The 21,060-nt window shown below is 37.6% G+C and overlaps 1 protein-coding gene and 1 pseudogene across 6 annotated transcripts in view; both read left to right on the top strand.

Annotated features, from left to right (window-relative positions):
* The window catches only part of UBN2 (ubinuclein 2), an 88,303-nt gene that overhangs the window by 10,412 nt on the left and 56,831 nt on the right, over positions 1–21,060 (top strand). For 4 of the 6 annotated variants that reach the window (XM_058724120.1, XM_058724116.1, XM_058724119.1 and 1 more), the window contains exon 3: positions 17,382–17,483. The exons of the other annotated variants lie outside the window; for them this stretch is intronic. In XM_058724120.1, coding sequence (XP_058580103.1) covers positions 17,382–17,483 — 102 coding nt within the window. The remainder of the gene's footprint in view (positions 1–17,381; positions 17,484–21,060) is intronic. 6 annotated transcript variants of the gene reach the window in all.
* LOC131511229 (U7 small nuclear RNA) lies at positions 7,281–7,349 on the top strand (annotated as a pseudogene).

Here is a 21,060-nt window from a genome sequence, read left to right as displayed (position 1 = left end):
GGACATACAAAGGGGCATGATAGTTGCTTTCTCTTGGAGAAACTTTCAGAATAATTGGGAAGACAAGACATAGACACACAAATCGAGTACCAAGCAGTGCCTGTGGAAGTGAATGACTCTGGGGATCTGAAAGTGAGTAGAAAGGCCAGTTCCGCTCTTGAAACTGGAAGGAATTTTGGAGACCTTGGTGCAGAGTCATTGAATGGATTCTTCCAGTCTCCTGTCAAACCACATTTGTCTGTAATCCCTGGAATAACTTTTCTGCCCATCATAGGATATCGAGTGGGTAGAAGCGGAAGGAGCACAGGATTGTGAGTTAACACAGCTGGATTCTCATCCTATCTTTACCATGTTAACTAGCCGACCTTAGTGAAGCCTCTTGGCTTTTTTATGCTTTGGTATCTGTCAGGGGAAAACAAGATCTGTCTAGCCAACTTTATATTTATAGCACAGGGGTTTTGTCAGCGTCAGATGAAAAAATAGATTTTTAATGTTGGAAATATTTAAAGTGCTATCTAAATAGGAAATACTATTTAAACATGTCACTCTCGTGGAGAACTGCTCCGTCTTATTGTACATGTCATAAATTCTTTTTGATATAAACATGTATGGGATTTTTAACCTCTATTATTTGACTGCCCCACTGATTTTGATCTTTTAGCTCAGGCATTCTGTTCCAAATGGCCTTTATCTTTGGTCATTCTCCAAACGGTCAATCACCATTTACAGACAGTTAGTTATTACAGTCTTCGTAAAGACCACAACAAAGTATTTGGAACCCTTTAAGAAAATCATTGGGCCAAAGCGACCTGGGAGGAGATATGTTGTACGGTGCTAGGCTCTTGCAAAAGGTCACTCTTAATCACTGAAGATCTTTATTGACTGTAGTTTACTGTCCAATAGTTCCTTTAGTATCCTGTAGCAAATTCAGATGCCCACTGATCCACCAGCGAAGCAGGCCACGTGAACAGTAAAGGTGGGGGGTTGTCTGAAATAGGGGGCAGCTCCTGTCAGCTGCAGCCCTTCTTACTTTGCGGGGGCTTGGGCTTAGGGTTGTCACATCTTTACGTTTCTCAAAAGAAGGCTGAAGTCTGGATTTTCCTCTAATATTTCTTAAATATTGGCTTCTAGTTAAAACACCTACTAGACTAAACAATATATCTGTGGGCCGTATCCAGCTCTCAGGCCCTAGTTGGAGACTTGGCATACTTGCTTCACTCTTTCTTTTTTTCTAATTTATTTAACTTATCAGTCCATGTACTTTCACATCTGCCCCTTGTCTTCTGTGAGCTGGGTGGTTGGTGGTACAGGTGGGAAGGCCTGCCATTTCCGTTGTGAAGGAGAATGCATTTGTAGGAAGTTTCAGAGAACGGAGCAAGTTAAACTCAGTTGGGGGTTTCCATGATATGGGGGAATAATAAGATGCATTGAGTGGTGGCTGGGTCTACAAATTGAGTGGTGTGGTGGAGGGCTGAGGCAAGTTTTTGGGCTTCATGTGGTCTGGAGTGCGTGTGTGTAGCGAGCGGTTCCTTGTGCTGGAAAGGAGCTGTGTGAAGTGGAGCTGGCTGCCACTTGAGGGAAAAGGAGGGAGAATGTGGAGTTCAGGATGTGTCCTTTGTCTTGCAGCAGTTGCTTGGGGGAAGGGATGGAGACAATTTTAGTAGTTGAAAAGCAGTAATAGAAATTATAGGACTTATAAAATTGTAAACATAGTACCCTGTATCAAATGGTTTGTTTTTTCCCTCTATTCTGTCCTGTTTTTATTGCCTGTGTCCTGTTACCTTTTAGGTAATGTAACAATGAATGTTCAGCATTAATTGCTACATGTTATCTTGGGAAAAGAGGAATGTAACTGTTCAGTGCTTAATTTTACTTAGAGCATACTAAATTGGTTGTTGTATATAAATCTTATTAAATAGCTAAGTCCAACCTTTGATACTTCTCCATAGGTTCCAAATTTTTCTTGTTGGTTACTATAGGAAGAAAGCAGGATACAATTTAAAGAGGTTTGTGTTCCTTTCCTCATTCTCAATTTTAAGGCTCCAAATGTTTAGGCTAAATGTCCTAGTTTCCTGAATATCCTGAATTTCCAACTCAGTTTTTAGATGGTTTCTAGATTGTGTATGCTTTTTTCTGAGGCTGTATACACTCTACATCAGTGAATGAGGTTCGCTTTGATGGGTATAGACTTGTTCTCTGAGCCTTCGAGGGCATAGGAAAACCTGTGGTGGTTGGAAGATTTCTTTTAGTGGTTTTTCTCACTCTGTTATCCTAGCCATCTTGAAAGATCATGGTATCCTAGAATTGGATATAAATTCAATAATCTAAATGGGAGTGCTTAGCATAATATCTGGTGCCTTGCAGGGGCTCAGCTGCTCAGCTCTTTGAATCTGAATGACTCTCTGAATAGGAAGACATGTATTCAGCCAAACATTTATTAGCATTTCTGAAGTCACATTATGACTTTAAAATTCACTTACTTTACCATATAGATTTTGAATGCCACATTTGATATTTAACTCTATGTGATTTTGGACTCTCGGAGCCCTGATAGCTTCATATTTATTTTAAAAGAGAGGATAAGGGTAGATTTGATGGTAGGAAAGTAGTTTTCAGCAATCTTATAAATAAAGCAATTGAAAAATAAAATCATTTGATCAAATGGAGTTAATACTGTTTTTAATAAAAAAGTATATTTATAAAGTCTTGATTTTCGTTTTGTATACAAGCTTTTTAAAATTGATTTTGCCCTGATATGTTTTAAAGAATGGCAACATCTTTTTTCTAAATTTTATTTTAATTCCAGTATAGTTAACTTACAGTATTATATTAGTTTTAGGTGTACAGTATAGTGATTCAACAGTTACATGTATTCCTCAGCCGCTCATCGTGGTAAGTGTACTCTTTTTTTTTTTTTTTTAAGTTTATTTATTTTGAGAGAGAACGTGAGCAGGTGAGGGGCAGAGAGGGAGAATCCCAAGCAGGCTCTGCATGTGGTCTGTGGGCAGAGCCCGATGTGGGGCTTGATCCCATGACCCTGGGATCATGACTTGAGCCAAAATCAAGAGTCAAACGCTCAACTGACTGAGCCACCCAGGCACCCCATGATAAGTGTACTCTTAATCCCCTTCATCTATTTCACACATCCCCCTACCTATCTCCCCTTTGGTAACCATCTATTTGTTCTCTGTTGTTAAGAGGCTTGTTTGTTGGTTTGCCTCTTTTTTCCTTTGTTCATTTGTTTTGTTTCTTAAATTCGACATCTGAGTGAAATCATGTCTTTCTCTGTCTTACTTCCCTTAGCGTTATACTCTTTAGCTCCATCCATGTTGTCCCAGCTGGCAAGATTTCATTTTTTATGGCTGAGTAATATTCCATTGTGTGTGTGTGTATGTGTGTATATATATATATACACACATACACACACATACACATACCATATCTTCTTTATCCATGTATGTATCAGTGGACACTTAGGTTATTTCCATAACTTGGTTATTATAAATGCTGCAAGAAGAGAATGGCAATATTTGGAATAACTGTATAATTTTCCAATGAGTGACTTCTTCTCAGTAAATACTACTCGATTGAGTGAAAAGGAAATATGCTTTTACATTTAAAATAATTATGGATTGCTTAAAAAGTGTCCTCAAATATGAGACGGACACAAGTGGATGTTAGAAAACATTTATGCACTCTTTCTGGGAGGTTTAAGAATTTTATCAGTGACTCATATTATTTGATAATCATCCACACTTCACGAGGGGTTACAGCTTCCTTGGGAACTTTCTTGGCTGTTTTTCCTCTGTTTTGGCCTTCTGTTAGGTCTGGTCCCTAAAGATCAACATGGTAGGGTTGGGTGAAGCAGTTTGGATCAATCTGCTGTACTACCACAAAATAAATTCTTTTTGTGAAGCACAAGTACCAGAAATTTAGGTTCTATAGACCAACAATAGGATGGTACTACATATGTAATAAAAACATAAAATAACAACCTTTTAAAACAGACTGAGGTTGGGAGATTCTTAAATATAGGGCAAGAAAGAATTCTTAAAAAAAATTTTTTTATTTTTCATTTTTTAAAATTTACATCCAAATTAGTTGGCATCTGGTGCAACAATGATTTCAGGAGTAGATTCCTTAGTGCCCCTTAACCCATTTAGCCCATCCCCCCTCCCACAACCCCTCCAGTAACCCTCTGTTCTCCATATCTATGAGTCTCTTCTGTTTTGTCCCCTTCCCTGTTTTTATACTATTTTTGTTTCCCTTCCCTTATGTTCATCTGTTTTGTCTCTTAAAGTCCTCATATGAGTGAAATCATATGATTTTTGTCTTTCTCTGACTAATTTCACTTAGCATAATACCCTCCGGTTCCATCCACGTAGTTGCAAATGGCATGATTTCATTCTTTTGATTGCCGAGTAATACTCCATTGTATATATAAACCACATCTTCTTTATCCATTCATCCATCGATGGACATTTGGGCTCTTTCCCTACTTTGGCTATTGTTGATAGTGCTGCTATAAACATGGGGGTGCACGTGTCCCTTCGAAACAGCACATCTGTATCCCGTGGATAAATGCCTAGTAGTGCAATTGCTGGGTCGTAGGGTAGCTCTATTTTTAGTTTTTTGGGGAACTTCCATACTGTTTTCCAGAGTGGCTGCACCAGCTTGCATTCCCACCAACAATGCAAAAGAGATCCTCTTTCTCTGCATCCTGGCCAACATCTGTCGTTGCCTTAGTTGTTAATGTTAGCCATTCTAACAGGTGTGAGGTGGTGTCTCATTGGGGTTCTGATTTGTATTTCCCTGATGCTGAGTGATGTTGAGCATTTTTTCATGTGTCGGTTGGCCATCTGGATGTCTTCCTTGGAGAAGTGTCTATTCATGTCTTTTGCCCATTTCTTCCCTGGATTATTTGTTTTTTGGATGTTGAGTTTGATAAGTTCTTTATAGATGTTGGATACTAACGCTTTATCTGATATGTCATTTGCAAATATCTTCTGCCATTCTGTCAGTTGCCTTTTAGTTTTGCTGATTGTTTCCTTCGCTGTGCAGAAGCTTTGTATTTTGATGAGATCCTAGTAGTTCATTTTTGCTTTTGTTTCCCTTGCCTCCGGAGACGTGTTGAGGGGCAAGGAAGAATTCTTAAGTAATAGTTTTCTTTATTGGAGTTACCAATTGGAATCACTTGTCATGACATGCCTTTTCATTTCCTTGACCTCTTTGAGCTAAACAAATTCTCTTCAGCTTCCTGAAACCATTAGGAACAATTGAGAATGAGCAGTTTTAGGGTATTTGGAAGGAAGGCCCAATATCCTAAGTACCGATTCAAGAAATCTGTGTACGTTATATCTGTGCTGTTAAGTCAGCTCTTGGGTGTCTTTCCACTGACTTACATTTCTACTCTTTTCTATGGGCGGGTTAAGGAAATCAGTGGAAGTGGAGAATGATAAGGTTGTGACCAGGCTGGGACAAATAGAGAAGCTTGGTGATCAGGAGTTACATTCTTCTCAGTTATAAGATTGCACCTGGGTGGCTCAGTTGGTTAAGTGTCTGGCTCTTGATTTCAGCTCAGTTTCTCACAGCTCAGTGATCTCAGTTTGTAAGTTTGAGCCCCACGTCAGATTCTGCTGGCGGTACAAACTTGCTTGGGATTCTCTCTTTCTGTCTCTCTCGCTCTCTCTTTCTCTCTCTTTCCCTCTCCCCCACCCCATTTTCCTCCCCCTCCCTCCCTCTCTGCCCCTCACTCAGTGGTGTATTCTCTCTCCCCTTCTCTCTCAAAATAAGTAAGTAAATAAACATTAAAAAAAGACTGCAGTCTTAGCATTCACTGTTATGCTTCCTCTGTCTTCCATAGGTGATCAATGAATGTTGCTTATTAGTTAGGTTTGTTATTACCTGGAGTTAATTGGCAGGGAGGTGACCGGGGTGGGATCCTGTACTAAGAACATTTTGTTTGTTTGTTTTCCAGCTTAGTGTTATAGTGTAATCAGACAGCATTGGCTTGAAATACTGATTATCAGGTTAAGCAGGTACTAATGATTCAGTAAGTCATTTTCTTCTGAGTCATAGTAAACTAGTGATCTAGGGGAATAGATTCAAAGGGGATTCTTCATTTTAGATGTAGTAAAACTCAAGATTATTTTTTTTAATTTGGAAAATAAGTTTTGTATTTTTATAGGATGCATTTATTGTGTAAACTGTGTAACATTAACAACGGCAAAGGTCTGGAAAATTTATCAAATAAGACTTTGATTCTACTGCAGGGAGGATCCTTTCTAAGGCTGCTGGAAAAGAGACCAGTTCAAAACAGGCCTATTCAGGAAGACCCTATAATATAATCCTTTGCCAATGTATCTTGATTTCCTTAGAATTAGGTGAAATTCTAATATTTGTGAATTGTCTAGTATTTGGTTCCAGTTTATACCATTTGCGTATCACTGGACTTAAGCGTAACTGGGGAGCCAGAGAACTAGAGGGTGGAGAATGGAAAAGAGGAGGTGAGGCGGAGGGCAAGCCAAGAGAAAATTGTTTCCGGGAAGACCAGGAGATGAGGAAAAGGGAATTGAGGCCAGAAAACTGTACTCTGGTGGCCTCTGTGATGAAGGAAGGAGCTGGGATGTGCCTGACTGTAAATGCTTTGGCAGAAGGCCATTGATAGGTAGAGGAGAGACTATTAAAATCCTGGCTATCGGGGAGGGGTTTGAGAAAGAGCTACTTGGGCACCGCGGTGTCTAATACAGGTTTGTCCAAAGCTCTTTCCCCGAAGTGGGACTAGGAAGCAGAACCATGTAAGGAGTGAAAACCCAAATGGTATTGAACATTTGGTGGGCCAGATGAAGAAATTTTGAATAGGTAGTACATGTACTTGACAAAAACTCAAAAGATATGAAGGGAATATGATGTAAAGTAAATCTCCCTCCTACTCCTAACTCCTAGCTAACCAGTCCCTCTCCCCACCCCCCCGAGATAATCACTGTTTGAGTTTCTTGTTCTAGAGATGTGTTTATGTAAGCATTTACATATTTCAAAAGATTTTGTTCAGTGTAAAAGAATACATAAATACAGATAAAAAAGGGAAGAAAGTAAAAACCACTTAATCATCTATAATCCCACTACCAAGCATAACCACTGTTAGTAGTTGGATGTGTAGCCCTTTCAGGGCTTTTAAAAATGCTTGTCTGCTTACAGATGTACTCTCTTGCACTTAAGAAAATTATTTTTAATCGTCTAAGTAGCATATGAATACATTCCTGTTATTATGAACAAATTCACAGTGTTACAGCTCTTTGAGAATTCATCCAGCAGGTTTTCTAGTTCCTACCAAAGGGGGAAAAATTCAAACAATACATATTAAGTCAAAATCTTCCTTCACGACTGCCTCCAATTGTATCCCCTCTCCATTGTAGCAAACATGGTTATCTGCTTGTTGTGATTCTTTGAGCTTTTTACATATATTTATGGACATATATTGTTGTGTTTTTCATAAATGAGATCCTACTGTTTGAGAATTAAAAAAGATCTTATTTTTAAAAAAAGCAAGAAAACAAGATCTTGTTATTTTAATGTCATCTCCACAATTACCAGTTTAGGCTGAACACTTCCTTTTTTATTTATTTTTTTTTTAACGTTTATTTATTTATTTATTTATTTATATTTATTTATTTTTATTTATTTTTGGGACAGAGAGAGACAGAGCATGAACGGGGGAGGGGCAGAGAGAGAGGGAGACACAGAATCGGAAACAGGCTCCAGGCTCTGAGCCATCAGCCCAGAGCCTGACGCGGGGCTCGAACTCACGGACCGCGAGATCGTGACCTGGCTGAAGTCGGACGCTTAACCGACTGCGCCACCCAGGCGCCCCAACGTTTATTTATTTTTGAGACAGAGAGAGACAGAGCATGAACGGGGGAGGGTCAGAGAGAGGGAGACACAGAATCTGAAACAGGCTCCAGGCTCTGAGCGGTCAGCACAGAGCCCGACGCGGGGCTTGAGCTCACGGACCTCAAGATCATGACCTGAGCCGAAGTCGGCCGCTTAACTGACTGAGCCACCCAGGCACCCCTAAGCTGAACACTTTCAAATGCTTAGTGAATACTGTCTTTTCTATGACTAGCCTGAACTATACATAGCATTTGGTAAACTACTTTTATTGCCTTCCGTACTATTAAATATTCCTCTACCACATGGTTTTAAAATGGCTGTTAGTGGGGCATCTGGATGGCTCGGTCAGTTAAGTGTCCAACTTCAGCTCAGGTCACTATCTTATAGTTTGTGGGTTTGAGCCCCGCGTTGGGCTCTGTGCTGACAGCTCAGAGCCTGGAACCTGCTTCAGATTCTGTGTCTCCCTGTCTCTCTGCCCCTCCCCTGTTCCTGCTCTCTCTCTCTCAAAAATAAATAAACATTAAAAAAAATTTTTAAATGACCATTAGCATTGAATGGATGTGTCAGAGTATATGTAATTTATACCTTTATTATTGTTATGATGCTATGATTGATAGGATGCTTGGTGAAGAACTTACACCTGTACATCCTTTGTACAAGTTATAGCAGTTATGTCTTCCTGTGGTAACTCCTGATCAGCTTGATTAGACTAAAATGTTCCTAGATCTTTCTAGTTATGCAGAAGTTATTTGTGCTAGTTATGCAGAAGTTATGTGTAATCATGCCCATTCCAACAGAACCTATTTGTTTTTTTAGTTTTTCCCTAGGTAAATCTTAGAGGCAGTTAGCTGTCCTTAGATAAAAAATATTAGGAGAGTAGAAAAAGATCACTTTGATTTTAACTAGAAAGCATGAAGGAGGAAGGGTTTAAAACTTATTAGCTGGGAAGGGTGGGGAAATTCAGAGAGGAGTAAGAGATTATTCCCAATAAGGGGAAGGCAGAAGAAAGATAAACTTCAGTGTGTTTAGGAGGAGAGTGGACAGATCGGTTGAATGAATCAGAGTGTTCAAGTTGGGAAATTGTAAGAAAAAGTTGGAAAGGTAGTTTAAATGCCTTTAATGCCTTATTAAGGGTTTTGGATTTATTTTATAATAGGATGCTTATGAAGCATTTTGAACAGAAGAATGATACGAAATGGTATTTTAGAAGTATTAATTGGATGGTATAATGCAGGATAAACTAAGATGAATGAGGGAAGAGAGGCTAATTAAGGCATTCACTACATTTAAGTGAAAAATAGTGGCCGAGATTATAGCAATGGCAGGTGGAATAGAAAGGAAATTGCAGATGTGAAAAACCACATGAACAAAGGTTTGTGGGGAGAGAGTTGAAGTAGAAAGAATAATGAGGAGTTCTAAAAATCAGCACTTCTGAAAGGTAAGTACCTACAATTCATTCATTTAAATTGTTCTCCCCAGAACCCAGAAAGTTCCCTCTTACCTCTCCATAGATAATCCTCTCCCTTCATTCCTGGTCCTTGGTATTCTCAGACCTACTTCATGTCAGTATAAGTTTTTTATTTGTTTTTATTTTGTGGTTTCTGGCGTTTCTGTGGTTTCTGGGAATCTTAAAGTCTTTTGTGTCTGGCCCCTCTAACTTAGCATGATGCTTTTGAAATTCATCCATGGGTTGCATGTTGTCAACGGTTCCTTCCCTTGTGTTGCTGCATAGTAAGCCATAGTTCTTGGCTGCTATGAATAAAGATGTTCTGAACGTTGGCATATAGCTTTTTGGGTGAACATACGTTTCCATTTTTCTTGAGTAAATACGAAGAGTGGGATTGTTAGGTCATATGTGAAGTGTACGTTTAAGCTTATAAGAAACTGTCAACTGTTTTTCAGAATGGGTCTTCACTTTGCACCAGCCGTGTAGGAGAGTTTTAGTAGCCCCACATCCTTGTTAACATTTGGTATCATGAGTCTTTTTAATTTTAGCTCACTGAAGTTTTAAGGCAGAAAAACAGGATGAATAAAATGGGAATGTTCAAGTGGAAGGAGCTAATTTGGAGGTGGCTGACAGTGGGGACACTGGTTTCAGTTTCTGGTATTGAGTTTTAAGGGGTCTCCAAGTAGGAAAATGACCCCAGAGATTCTGTAACTTCTCTTATAGAACTTTTAATGGAATGGCACTTTGGAGCCAGATAGTCATGAGTTTGAAGATTAGCTCAATTACTTTCTGTGTGATCTTAGCCAAGTTATTTGCCCTTTCCAAGCTTTAGCTTTTCCCATTTGTCAAATGTGAAATAATAGATGGTTACACTTAGAAGAGGCGCTGGTGCAAAGTTAGCACTCAGCGGGTGGTAGCCATCATCATCTTGGTCGTCGTCATCATGTTTGCTGCTTAAATATATATTTTATGCCCCCAGTAACTTAGGAGTTTCCTGCACATCTCTGCATTTCTTCCCTTCCTAACCCATCTCCCTATCTTTGCCCATCCCCCACCACAACAGGAGTGATTTTGTTCAGCACTAATCTTGTCTAGTCACTTCCTGTTCTGATCCTTCCACTCATGTTGTCCGGGCATAAATATCTACGGAAAGCCTTGATTAAGACCGCTGTTAGAAAAGTCTGGTACCACCTATATTTTCCTTTCTACTGTGTATCATTACTGTAATTTGTGTAATCTTTCTCCTGTCTACAATACTATAAAATCCATGAAGGCTGGCACTTGGAAGGTACTCAGTTAATTTTTGAGTAGATTATCTTGTTTTAAGATTGTTCAGGACAGGATTTTTACTACTTAGTTTAAATTCTTTCTGAGGGTACCTGGGTGGTTCAGTTGGTTAAGCATCTGACTGTGGATTTTGGCTCAGGTAATGATCTCCCGGTTAATGAATTTGAGCCCTGGTTCTTGGATTTGAGCCCTGCATCGGGCTCTGCACCGCTGGTAACAGTATACTATGTAATTTTTTACAATTAAAAAATTTTTTTTAATTCTTTCTGACATTTACCATATTACTTTCTTTTTCAAAAAAAATATTTATTTATTTTAAGTAGTCTGTACAACCAGCATGAGGCTCGAACTCATGACCTTAAGATCAAGAGCCGTATACCCTTCCTATGGAGCAGCCAGGCACTCCAGCGTGTTACTTTCTATGGCATAAGTTCTTAACAGATATTCTTGAATCTAAGTAGTGGTTTGAAATAAGCTTACATAGAATTATCAGGTCAAATAAGGTAAAGAGTTTTAAAAATTATTTTACTGTATTTCCATTATGACATTAATACTTCATAGAAAGTTTGGAAAATAAAGAAACAAAAAGAAGAAACACAAAAGGATGGCAGAATTCTTGGCGGATGCTTTTAGATTGCTTTCCAGAAGAGTTTCATGGTATACTGTTACCAGCAGTGCTTGAGTGGTCCTGTTTCTTCTCCATTTTGCCAGTTTATAATTTGATAGATGAAATTAGTATCTTTAATTCCATTTATTTGATTTATTAATTACTCTCTGTTGAGTTGTAATGCCGCCTTTCTCATGTTAAATTCTTACCTACTAGGATAGGTTTCTGAACATTGTTGTTGATTTATGTTTATTCTTACATTCCTGGTATGTCGATTTTAACTCCCATAACTTTATTTTTAACTTAATTTTTAAATTTTAATTCCAGTATAGTTAACATATGGTGTTATATCAGTTTCTGGAGTACAATATACTGATTCAACAATTCTATACATTACTCAGTGCTCATCAAGATAAGTGGACTCTTAATCCCCTTCACCTATTTCACCTATCCCCCCACCCTCCTTCCCTCTGGTAACTATCAGTTTGTTCTGTAAAGTTAACAGTCTGTTTTTTGGTTTGTCTCTTTTTTTCCCTTTGTTCATTTGTTTTGTTTCTTAAATTCCACATATGAGTGAAATCATATGGTATTTGTTTTTCTCTGACTTATTTTACTTAGCATTATACTCTCTAGATTCATCCACGTGGTTGAAAATGGCAAGATTTCATTCTTTTTTATGGGTGAATAATATCCCAGCATATGTATGTATGTACACACACACACACACACACACACACACACACACACACTCTACATCTTCTTTATCCATTCATCTGTCAATGGACACTTGGACTGCTTCCATAATTTGGCTATTGTAAATAATGCTGCAGTAGGCATAGGGGTGCATAAATCTTTTTGAATTAATGTTTTCATGTTCTTTAGGTAAATACCCAGTAGTGGAATTGCTGGGTCATATGGTAATTCTACTTTTAATTTTTTGAGTAGCCCCCATACTCTTTTCCACGGTGGCTGTACCAGTTTGCATTCCCACCAATAGTGCACAAGGATTCTTTTCTCTCCACACCCTCGCCAACGCTTGTTGTTTCTTGTGTTTTTGATTTTAGCCATCCTGACAGGTGTGAGGTGATATCTCATTGTGGTTTTGATATGCATTTCCCTGATGATGAGTGATGTTGAGCATCTCTTCACGTGTCGGCCATCTTGATGTTTTCTTTGGAGAAATGTCTGTTCGTGTCATCTGCCTGTTTTTTAATTGGATTGTTTTGTTTGTTTGTTTGTTTATTTATTTATGGTGTTGAGTTGTATAATTTCATTTACCAATATCTTCTCCCATTCAGTAGGTTGTTTTTTGTTTTGTTTTGTTGATTGTTTCCTTGGCTATGCAGAAGCTTTTAATTTTTTTTTTTTTTTTTTTAAAGTTTTTTTTTTTTTTTTTTTTAACGTTTATTTATTTTTGAGACAGAGAGAGACACAACATGAACAGGGGAGGGGCAGAGAGAGAGGGAAACACAGAATCGGAAGCAGGCTCCAGGCTCTGAGCCATCAGCCCAGAGCCCGACGCGGGGCTCGAACCCGTGGACCGCGAGATCGTGACCTGAGCCGAAGTCGGACGCTTAACCGACTGAGCCACCCAGGCGCCCCAGAAGCTTTTAATTTTGATGTAGTCCCAGTATTTTATCTTTGCTTTTGTTGCCCTTGTCTCAGAAGACATATCTAGGAAAATGCTACTATGGAAAATGTCAGAGACCTACTGCCTGTGCTGTCTTCTAGGATTTTAAGATTTCAGCTCTCACATTTAGGTCTGTGATCCATTTAGAGTTTATTTTTGTGTATGGTGTAAGAAAGTGGTCTGGCTTTATTCTTTTGCATATTGCTGTCCAGTTTTCCCAGTATCATTTGTTGAAGAGACTTTTTCCCACTGCATATTCTTGCCTCCTTTGTTGAAGATTACTGGTCACATAATTGTGAGATTTTTTCCTGGGCTTTGTATCCTGTTCCAGTGATCTATGTGTCTGTTTTTGTGCCAGTACCATACTGTTTTGATCAGTACAGCTTTGTAGTATAACTTGAAATCTGGGATTGTAATACCTCCAGCTTTGTTTTTCTTTCTCAAGATTGCTTTGGCCATTCAGAGTCTTTTGTGGTTCCATGCAAATTTTAGGATTGTTTACTGTAGTTCTGTGAAACATATTTTTGGTATTTTGAAAGGAATTGTGTTAAATCTGTAGATTGCTTTGGGTAGTATGGACATTTTAACAATATTTGTTCTTCTAGTCCATGAGCAAGGCGTATCTTTTCATTTGTGTCATCTTCAGTGTCTTTCATCAGTGTTTTATAGTTTCCAGAGTATGGGTCTTTTACCTCCTTGGTTAAGTTTATTCTTTGGTATTTTATTATTTTTGATGCAATTGTAAATGAGATTGTTTTCTTAATTTCTCTTTATGCTGCTTCATTATTAGTGTGTAGAAATGCAGTATATTTCTATAAGTTGATTTTGTATCCTGAGACCTTACTGAATTCGTTTATCAGGTCTAGTCGTTTTTTGGTGGAGTCTTTGGGGTTTTCTATATGTGGTGTCATACCATCTACAGATAGTGAAAGTTTTACTTCTTACTGATTTGGATGCTTTTTATTCCTTTTTCTTCTCTGATTGCTGTGGCTAGGACTTCCAGTACTATGTTGAGTAAAAGTGGTGAGCGTGAACTTCCTTGTCTTGTTCCTGACCTTAGGGTGAAGGTCTCCATATTTTCCCACTGAATATGATGTTAACTGTAGGTTTATCATAAATGGCCTTTATTGTGTTGTTAACTCTCATAACTTTAAATATATTTAATATGTAACAAGGTTAATATTCTTCATTTGTTTTTATATTTTTTATATAGTATAAAAAATATAGTATATTTTTATATTAGTTTTCATGTATCTGTGCGTTTTTATATTCTCTTTAAAGTTCTCTCTGGTTTTTGGGTGAAATAGTCTCTCATGCTTAATTGCATGTATGTAACTATCCTAGAAATACCTCCTTCTGTTTGTCTTTTTTTTTTTTTAACTTCTGCTTCTAACTGTAGTTCTATAAACTAGTTGTAAGGGTCCCAGTTTGCAGACCTGGCAAATGGAAAAAAATAAGAACAATTTATTACATGTGTCGTATATAAGCACACACATGCTTTGTATATGTGTGTATGTATATATATATATATGTATATATATATGTATATATATATATGTGTGTGTGTGTGTTATGTATGTATATGTTTAATGTTGCCAACTAGTATTTCCTTTTTTTTTTCTTTTTTTAAAAAAAATTTAAATGTTTTTATTTATTTTTGAGAGAGAGCCAGCAGGGAAGGGGCAGAGTGAGAGGGAGACACAGAATCCGAAGCAGGCTACAGGCTCTGAGGTGTCAGCACAAAACCTGATGCGGGGCTTGAACCCACAAACTGTGAGATCATGACCTGAGCCGCAGTTGGACGCTGAACTGACTGAGCCACCCAGGCGCCCCTGCGAACTAGTATTTCTTGAGAAGGATTTTTGTTGTTCTGAGATTATGCCCTTTAATGGCTTTATTTGGGGGTGGGGGGGAGAAGGGTTGCCACCTTGTGTTGGTCTCCAAAATTGTTTTTAAAATTTACCTAATTGTAAAAATCTAAAAATACAGGAACTGCTACTTTATCTCACACTGTAATGACTTTCTTGGCGGTAGTGGTATAGTAACAGGGCTGTTTTGGTCACCGAAAAGCATACAATGAAGTTACAGCTTATGGGGGTTAGGTTTTTTAACATCTGGATGTAATAAAAATATAACATTGAATCAGGATTACTTTTACAAATTACTTAGAAAAGGATGTCACCATGTTGGTGACTTCTCAGCAAGTCCAGCATAACCATTTTTTCCCTGAATCACTGGAATAGATTATTTCTTTGCGTGGAAATAAGAGCAGTTTGCTTTTAAGGGCAGTGTTGCGCAAAACTTATCCATCTTTCACTGTTAGAATCACACTTTCCATTGAGAGCTATTCACTGAGAATTGAAACTGAATAAGAGATTTACATGTTGCATCCCATGCTTTCTGCTGGACTTACTCTGGCTCAGTGGTAGCATGTTAGGCAGAATCCTTACCACTTAGTGTTTTCTCTCCTCTTTCTGAGCATCTTCTCACTCATGACCCACTTCAGTAAAAAAATCAGGGGTCATGGAGGTGTTAGGATGATACTTAGAGTAGCTAAATTTGAGTGAGTATGGTTGAATATCTAAAATGAGTTTTGGAGACTAAACTAAACACTTGTTTCAGCAGTGCCACAATAGTATTAGGTTTCCTGTCCACTTAAACTCCTTAAAACGAGCTTATCTATACCATTTACCATACATGTACCATTTATACCTGACGTAGAATGTTTTTTTTTTGTTTTTTTTTTTTTTTTTTTTTTTTTTGGTGCCGAAACCCGGGAACGAATAGAATGTTTTCTTTATAACTGTAATCAACCAGTTAAAACCTCCTGAAAGTATGACATGAATAATGGAATGTATACTAACTGGTTCTTTTTATTTTGTTGTTGTTTTACTTTAAAAAAACATTTATTTTTCTTTTAAGAAAAAAAATTTTTTTGTTTTTGTTTTCTTTTTTTTGTTTGTTAGTTTATTTAAGTAATCTCTATACCTAACGTAGGGCTCGAACTCACAATCCAGAGATCAAGAGTCGTACGCTCTGGGCTCCTGGGTGCCTCAGCTGGTTGAGCAACCGACTTGGGCTCAGGTCGTGATCTCGCGGTTCTTGAGTTAAAGCCCACATCAGGCTCACTGTTGTCAGGACAAAGCTAGCTTCAGATCTTCTGTCCCTTACTCTCTCAAATAAAACAACAACAAAAAAACCCAAACAAACAAGAGTCATTCACTCTGCTGACTGAGCCAGCCAGGTGTCCCTAAAATACTTTTTATTTGAAGAGATTGTAGACTCACATGAAGTTGCACACACAATACAGAGAGGTCCCTTGTACCAATCACCCAGTTTCTCCCAGTGGTAATATCTTACATAACTAGAGTTATCAAGACTAGAAGATTGACATTGGCACACTACAATTAACTAGCCTTCAGTCCTTATTCACACTCACCGGTTTTTGCATGCACTCATGTTTCATTTTCTTGTATGTCCGATGTGTATAATCCTGTGGTGTTTACAAAAATAATTTTTTTTTTTAATTTTTTTTTTTTCCATGTTTTTATTTATTTTTGGGACAGAGAGAGACAGAGCATGAACGGGGGAGGAGCAGAGAGAGAGGGAGACACAGAATCGGAAACAGGCTCCAGGCTCTGAGCCATCAGCCCAGAGCCCGACGCGGGGCTCGAACTCACGGACCGCGAGATCGTGACCTGGCTGAAGTCGGACGCTTAACCGACTGCGCCACCCAGGCGCCCTACAAAAATAATTTTAAGAATAGTTTGGATTTACAGAAAAGTTGCAGAGATAATAGAGGCTTCCCATATAGTTCTCACCCACTCTCTCCTATGACATATTATGAATGATGATATCTATACAGTAGATTTGTTACAGCTAACAAACCTACTTTGGTATATTACTATTAATTAAACTCCACGTTTTATTCAGATTTTACTAGTTTTCCCCTAGTGCCCTTTTTTAGTTCCTGGATCCCATGCAGGATACTCCATCATATTTAGTCATTACATCTCTTTAGACTCATCTAAACTCTGACAGTTTTTCAGATTTTCCCTTGTTTTTAATTATCTTCATAGTTTGAGGAATCCTGGTTAGTTATTTGTAGAATATCCCTTAATGGGACATGGTTTAGTTTGTTTGTTGTTTTTCTCATGATGAACCTATAGCTCGGATTATAGGCTTTTGAGAGAAGACCACAAAGGTGCCATTTTTATCATATCGTATCAAGAGTACATGCTATCAACATGACTTACCGTGTTGATGTTGAACTTGATCACCTGGCCGAGGTCATGTTGGCCAGGTTTTCAGTATAATTAGTCTCCTCACTTTCATACTCTATTCTTTGGGAGCAAGTCCCTCAGCACAACTTACATTCAAAGGGTGGGGGGATTTCAATTCAACTTCTTGGAGGGGGGATTATCTACAGAAATTATTTAGAGTTCTTCTGATAGGTACTTTTAAAGTTTATGGAAACCGCATGCGTACTGATATCAGTCTAACGTATCTGTTCTTTGCAGGGTGGGAAACCCCGTAAACACCGGAAGGATCGGCTACAAGATTTAATTGATATAGGCTTTGGCTATGATGAGACAGACCCATTTATTGATAACTCAGAGGCTGTGAGTAATGTATCTTTAATATAGCAGCAATTCTTTGTTTGGGATAGAAGTCAAGGATAAAGTTACTAAAATAGTTCAGTATTTGTTTTTACTAACTAATCCCCTATTGACGTCCATCTAAATTGTTTCTTTTTTATGTGCTTACGAACAGCTGAGCATCTGTGTACGTTTATCTTTGTGTACTTGAATAACTATGTAAGATAATTAGAGAGTGCAAATGTATGTACAGGATAAATTTCTAGCAGTGGGGTTTATTCATTAAGGGTATTTACATCTTGAATTTGTATTGATATTCCCAGACTTGGGAAGCCAGGTGTAATTTCAAATGGCTTCCAGATAAGACCCATATGAATTTGAAGATTGGAGCTGCTGGGTTGAAGTTAATCTGGCAGACAGCTTTAAAATGTGCTTCATTTTTTCATTACTGCCAAGCCTTAGTACAGTGGTGGTGATTGAATGCCAGCCTTTATCAAACCCTATCTGTTTTGTTCCAAGCCCTACAGCTTTTTCCCTGGAATCTTCTTTCTTTTATAAAATGAAGAGGAATTTGGGAGAGCATTTAAGGACTATAACAATCCATTGATCACATAGCAAACAAATGCAGGCATATTGTGTTTGGGGGTAGGTAAGGTGTATGTTCTTACATTCTTCTCAGTGCACTGGAGAAATCTAAACAGACCCTGGACTTATGGCATCCTCTGCATTGTTCAGTGATTACTTAGAATACACAGAAAGGGACACCAAGGTAAACATTGTAGTACTACCCACAAATTAGTATTTCTTTTTCCTGTTACTACAGTGCTTGGTTGTATAGATGATGAGAAGGCATATAGTGGTAGGAGAATCATAGAACTTCCAGCAGGAGGCATACTGGATACCCTGAGTTGTTTTAGTGTTCTGACATAAACTGGTTTACCATACCAGGCAGCCTGTTCTATAGGAGTAAAATATTGACAATGCCCTTTGGAGTAGAGAAGCCTTCTTGTTACCAGGAAGGTTGACAAACCTGTTTGTAGATTAGGGCATGGGATGTTTTTAAAAGTCTTGACCTTGATTTGAAATACAAGTCAAAATTCCTAGATTCTAGCCTCAACTCGGTTTCTAAAGATTTCTAGACAAATCTTTTAGCATTGCTCAGTTTTCTCTGCTACAGTCAGAATATTTGGATATGGTGTTTTTCATACTGACTTTTGCAACCCATAATTGGATTACATATCACTTTAGAGAGTGTGGCCAGCATTTTTAACAAAAGTGAAGTAGAATAGAATAGGAGCTATCATAGTAAATCATAGTAGATTATGTGAGTTTTTTTTATGTGTGTGTGTACACACTGGGATTTGATGTGTAACATATTTCCCACTTGGGTTGTGGTGAAAAAAATTTGAAAAGTACTGCCTTAATAAATAAGGGTAAGTTTTGTATGTAAAAGTTGTTGAACAAAAATTATTTTATTAGTTGCTGACATTTAGAGGACAAGGTAGGTTCCTGTTTAGTAAGAGGAAATTGAACTAGATTACAGGTTGTTTATTGACTCGCAAAATAATTTTGTATTGTTATTCTTACAGCTTATTGGGTTCTTATGAGATAATTCAGACATAAGGCAATTATTATCCAACCAAATGATTTTCTGTTCTTTTCATTGATTGTAAGCTTTCGCTGTTTGTAATTATTTGATAGTGAAAATAATCTGGTTCTAATTAATTTTCAGAATCATGTACCACTTATAAATACCTGAAAATAAATGCTTTTAAAGATTATTTTTAGCCTCACTTATGCTGCCACGTTTTGTGAAGACTGAAAGAAAATGTTTTTCTTTATTTATTAATAAATAATAATACCAGGCATGAATAACACTTTTATTTAGTTTGTCTCTTGTAAATTTCACTAAAATGGTGTGAAGTAAGTGATGTTGTCACTGTTCGACAACCCCAAGATATCCATGTTAAGTGATTTCCTCTGGGTCACAATTGCTAATCATTGGCAAAGGATCTAAATCCAGGCCTTCTGATTCTCAAGTTCAGCGTTCCATTGCCTCTTAACACATTCTACTTGGACGGCTAAATTAAATATGCATAAAGAGCTTGTTCTCCTGGAGAGTGTTCCGATAGGGAGAGCTTAGGAAACACTGCAGCAGACCGATGTTGAACACACCCATGTTGCTATGTAACGTGGTGATGAATGTGTTTCCCACTGCATGATGTAGTGGATGGTTTGGGATACAGCCAGAGCCTCTACCATAAGCTTATAAAATTACTCTGGGGGTTCTTATCCTCTCTAAATTTGGTTTTCACTTATAAAATGCCTTTTTTGCCTCACAAAGGTATCAGGAAGGCCAAGTGAAATAATTTATATGAAGAAGCATTGTAAATTATAAAGCAGTGTAAGCAAAAAGTAATGTTTGTCACAGTTACACATTTCCAAAATAATTACTACAAAGTCTTTTCACTTCTAATTCTTTCTCTTCACTCCTTTGCTTACAGATAGTACCGGACCCTTTCCGAAGGTCTTACCCATAGATCTTTATAGTAGCCCGTCAACTGCAGCAACAGGAAAGGGATTCATTCCTTTTTTTAACTCAGTATGATTAAACTGGAAATTCTTTTTCTATTTACCATTTAATTTAAAAGGATACAGGTTAAAAGCAAAAACTTTTGCATGTAGCCTCAATGTTCTTACAGTAACTAGTACATTCCCTATATTCCTTGTCCAGTGCAAAGGATCTGCTTAAAATCTTCCTTTCTTAAAAATATAAAATATGAAGAACCTATAAAGTAGAGTTCTGGGGACCTCAGGTAGCAGGTATCTTGCTTCTATTAGATAAGTAACTCGCTCCTTTTTTCTCAGCCACTATGGACTCCCAACATTTGGTTAAGATTGACCCTCATTTAATGTTTGCTTTTGTCCATTTTCATCAGGTGAGAAATGATAAACTTTAAAAATCCAAGCTTAGAGGACATCAGCTTAAGTGTTATTTTAGGTCAGACCTTCTATCTAACTTAGACAATTTGCTCTTGATCCAGGCAAAGTACCTGGCTCATTATAGTATATGCTTACTGAACTGGGCAGTTATTTTTCTGTTGCGTTTTTAAACACATATGTTATTTTATGTTTTAAACTTTTAAACAATTTTCTTCATTTAAAAGCTTAGAGCTAAGACATAAGAAATAACTTTGTTATTTATAATCTTATGAATAAAATTATATACTGATATGGTAGGAAATTAAATTTATTCCTTTTCTGTATGTTTAGTCATCTATTTTAACTTGTTTCAATTTCTCATCAGAATCATTTGTCTTTGGGGCACCTGCCTGGCTCAGTCAGTAGAGCATACGACTCTTGATCTCTGGGTGGCGAGTTCGAGCCCCACGATGGGCATAGAGATCACCTAAAAAATAAATAAAGGTTTGAAAAAAAAATTTGTCATTAAGAATAGTAGCAGTGATCCTTAAATTTTTCTCAGCAGATGATGGATATACTGAGGATTTGCTTCATTATTCCAGAATTTCCTTTCTTTATATATACTGAGTACTCTGGGCTCATTTTTATCCTAGATACTAACTTTTTCTAAATTTATTCT

The sequence above is a fragment of the Neofelis nebulosa genome, chromosome 4, assembly GCF_028018385.1.
Source record: "Neofelis nebulosa isolate mNeoNeb1 chromosome 4, mNeoNeb1.pri, whole genome shotgun sequence".
NCBI classification, from domain to species: domain Eukaryota; kingdom Metazoa; phylum Chordata; class Mammalia; order Carnivora; family Felidae; genus Neofelis; species Neofelis nebulosa.
Note: the sequence above shows the minus strand (reverse complement) of the source record. Positions and strands in the feature narration are given on the sequence as shown.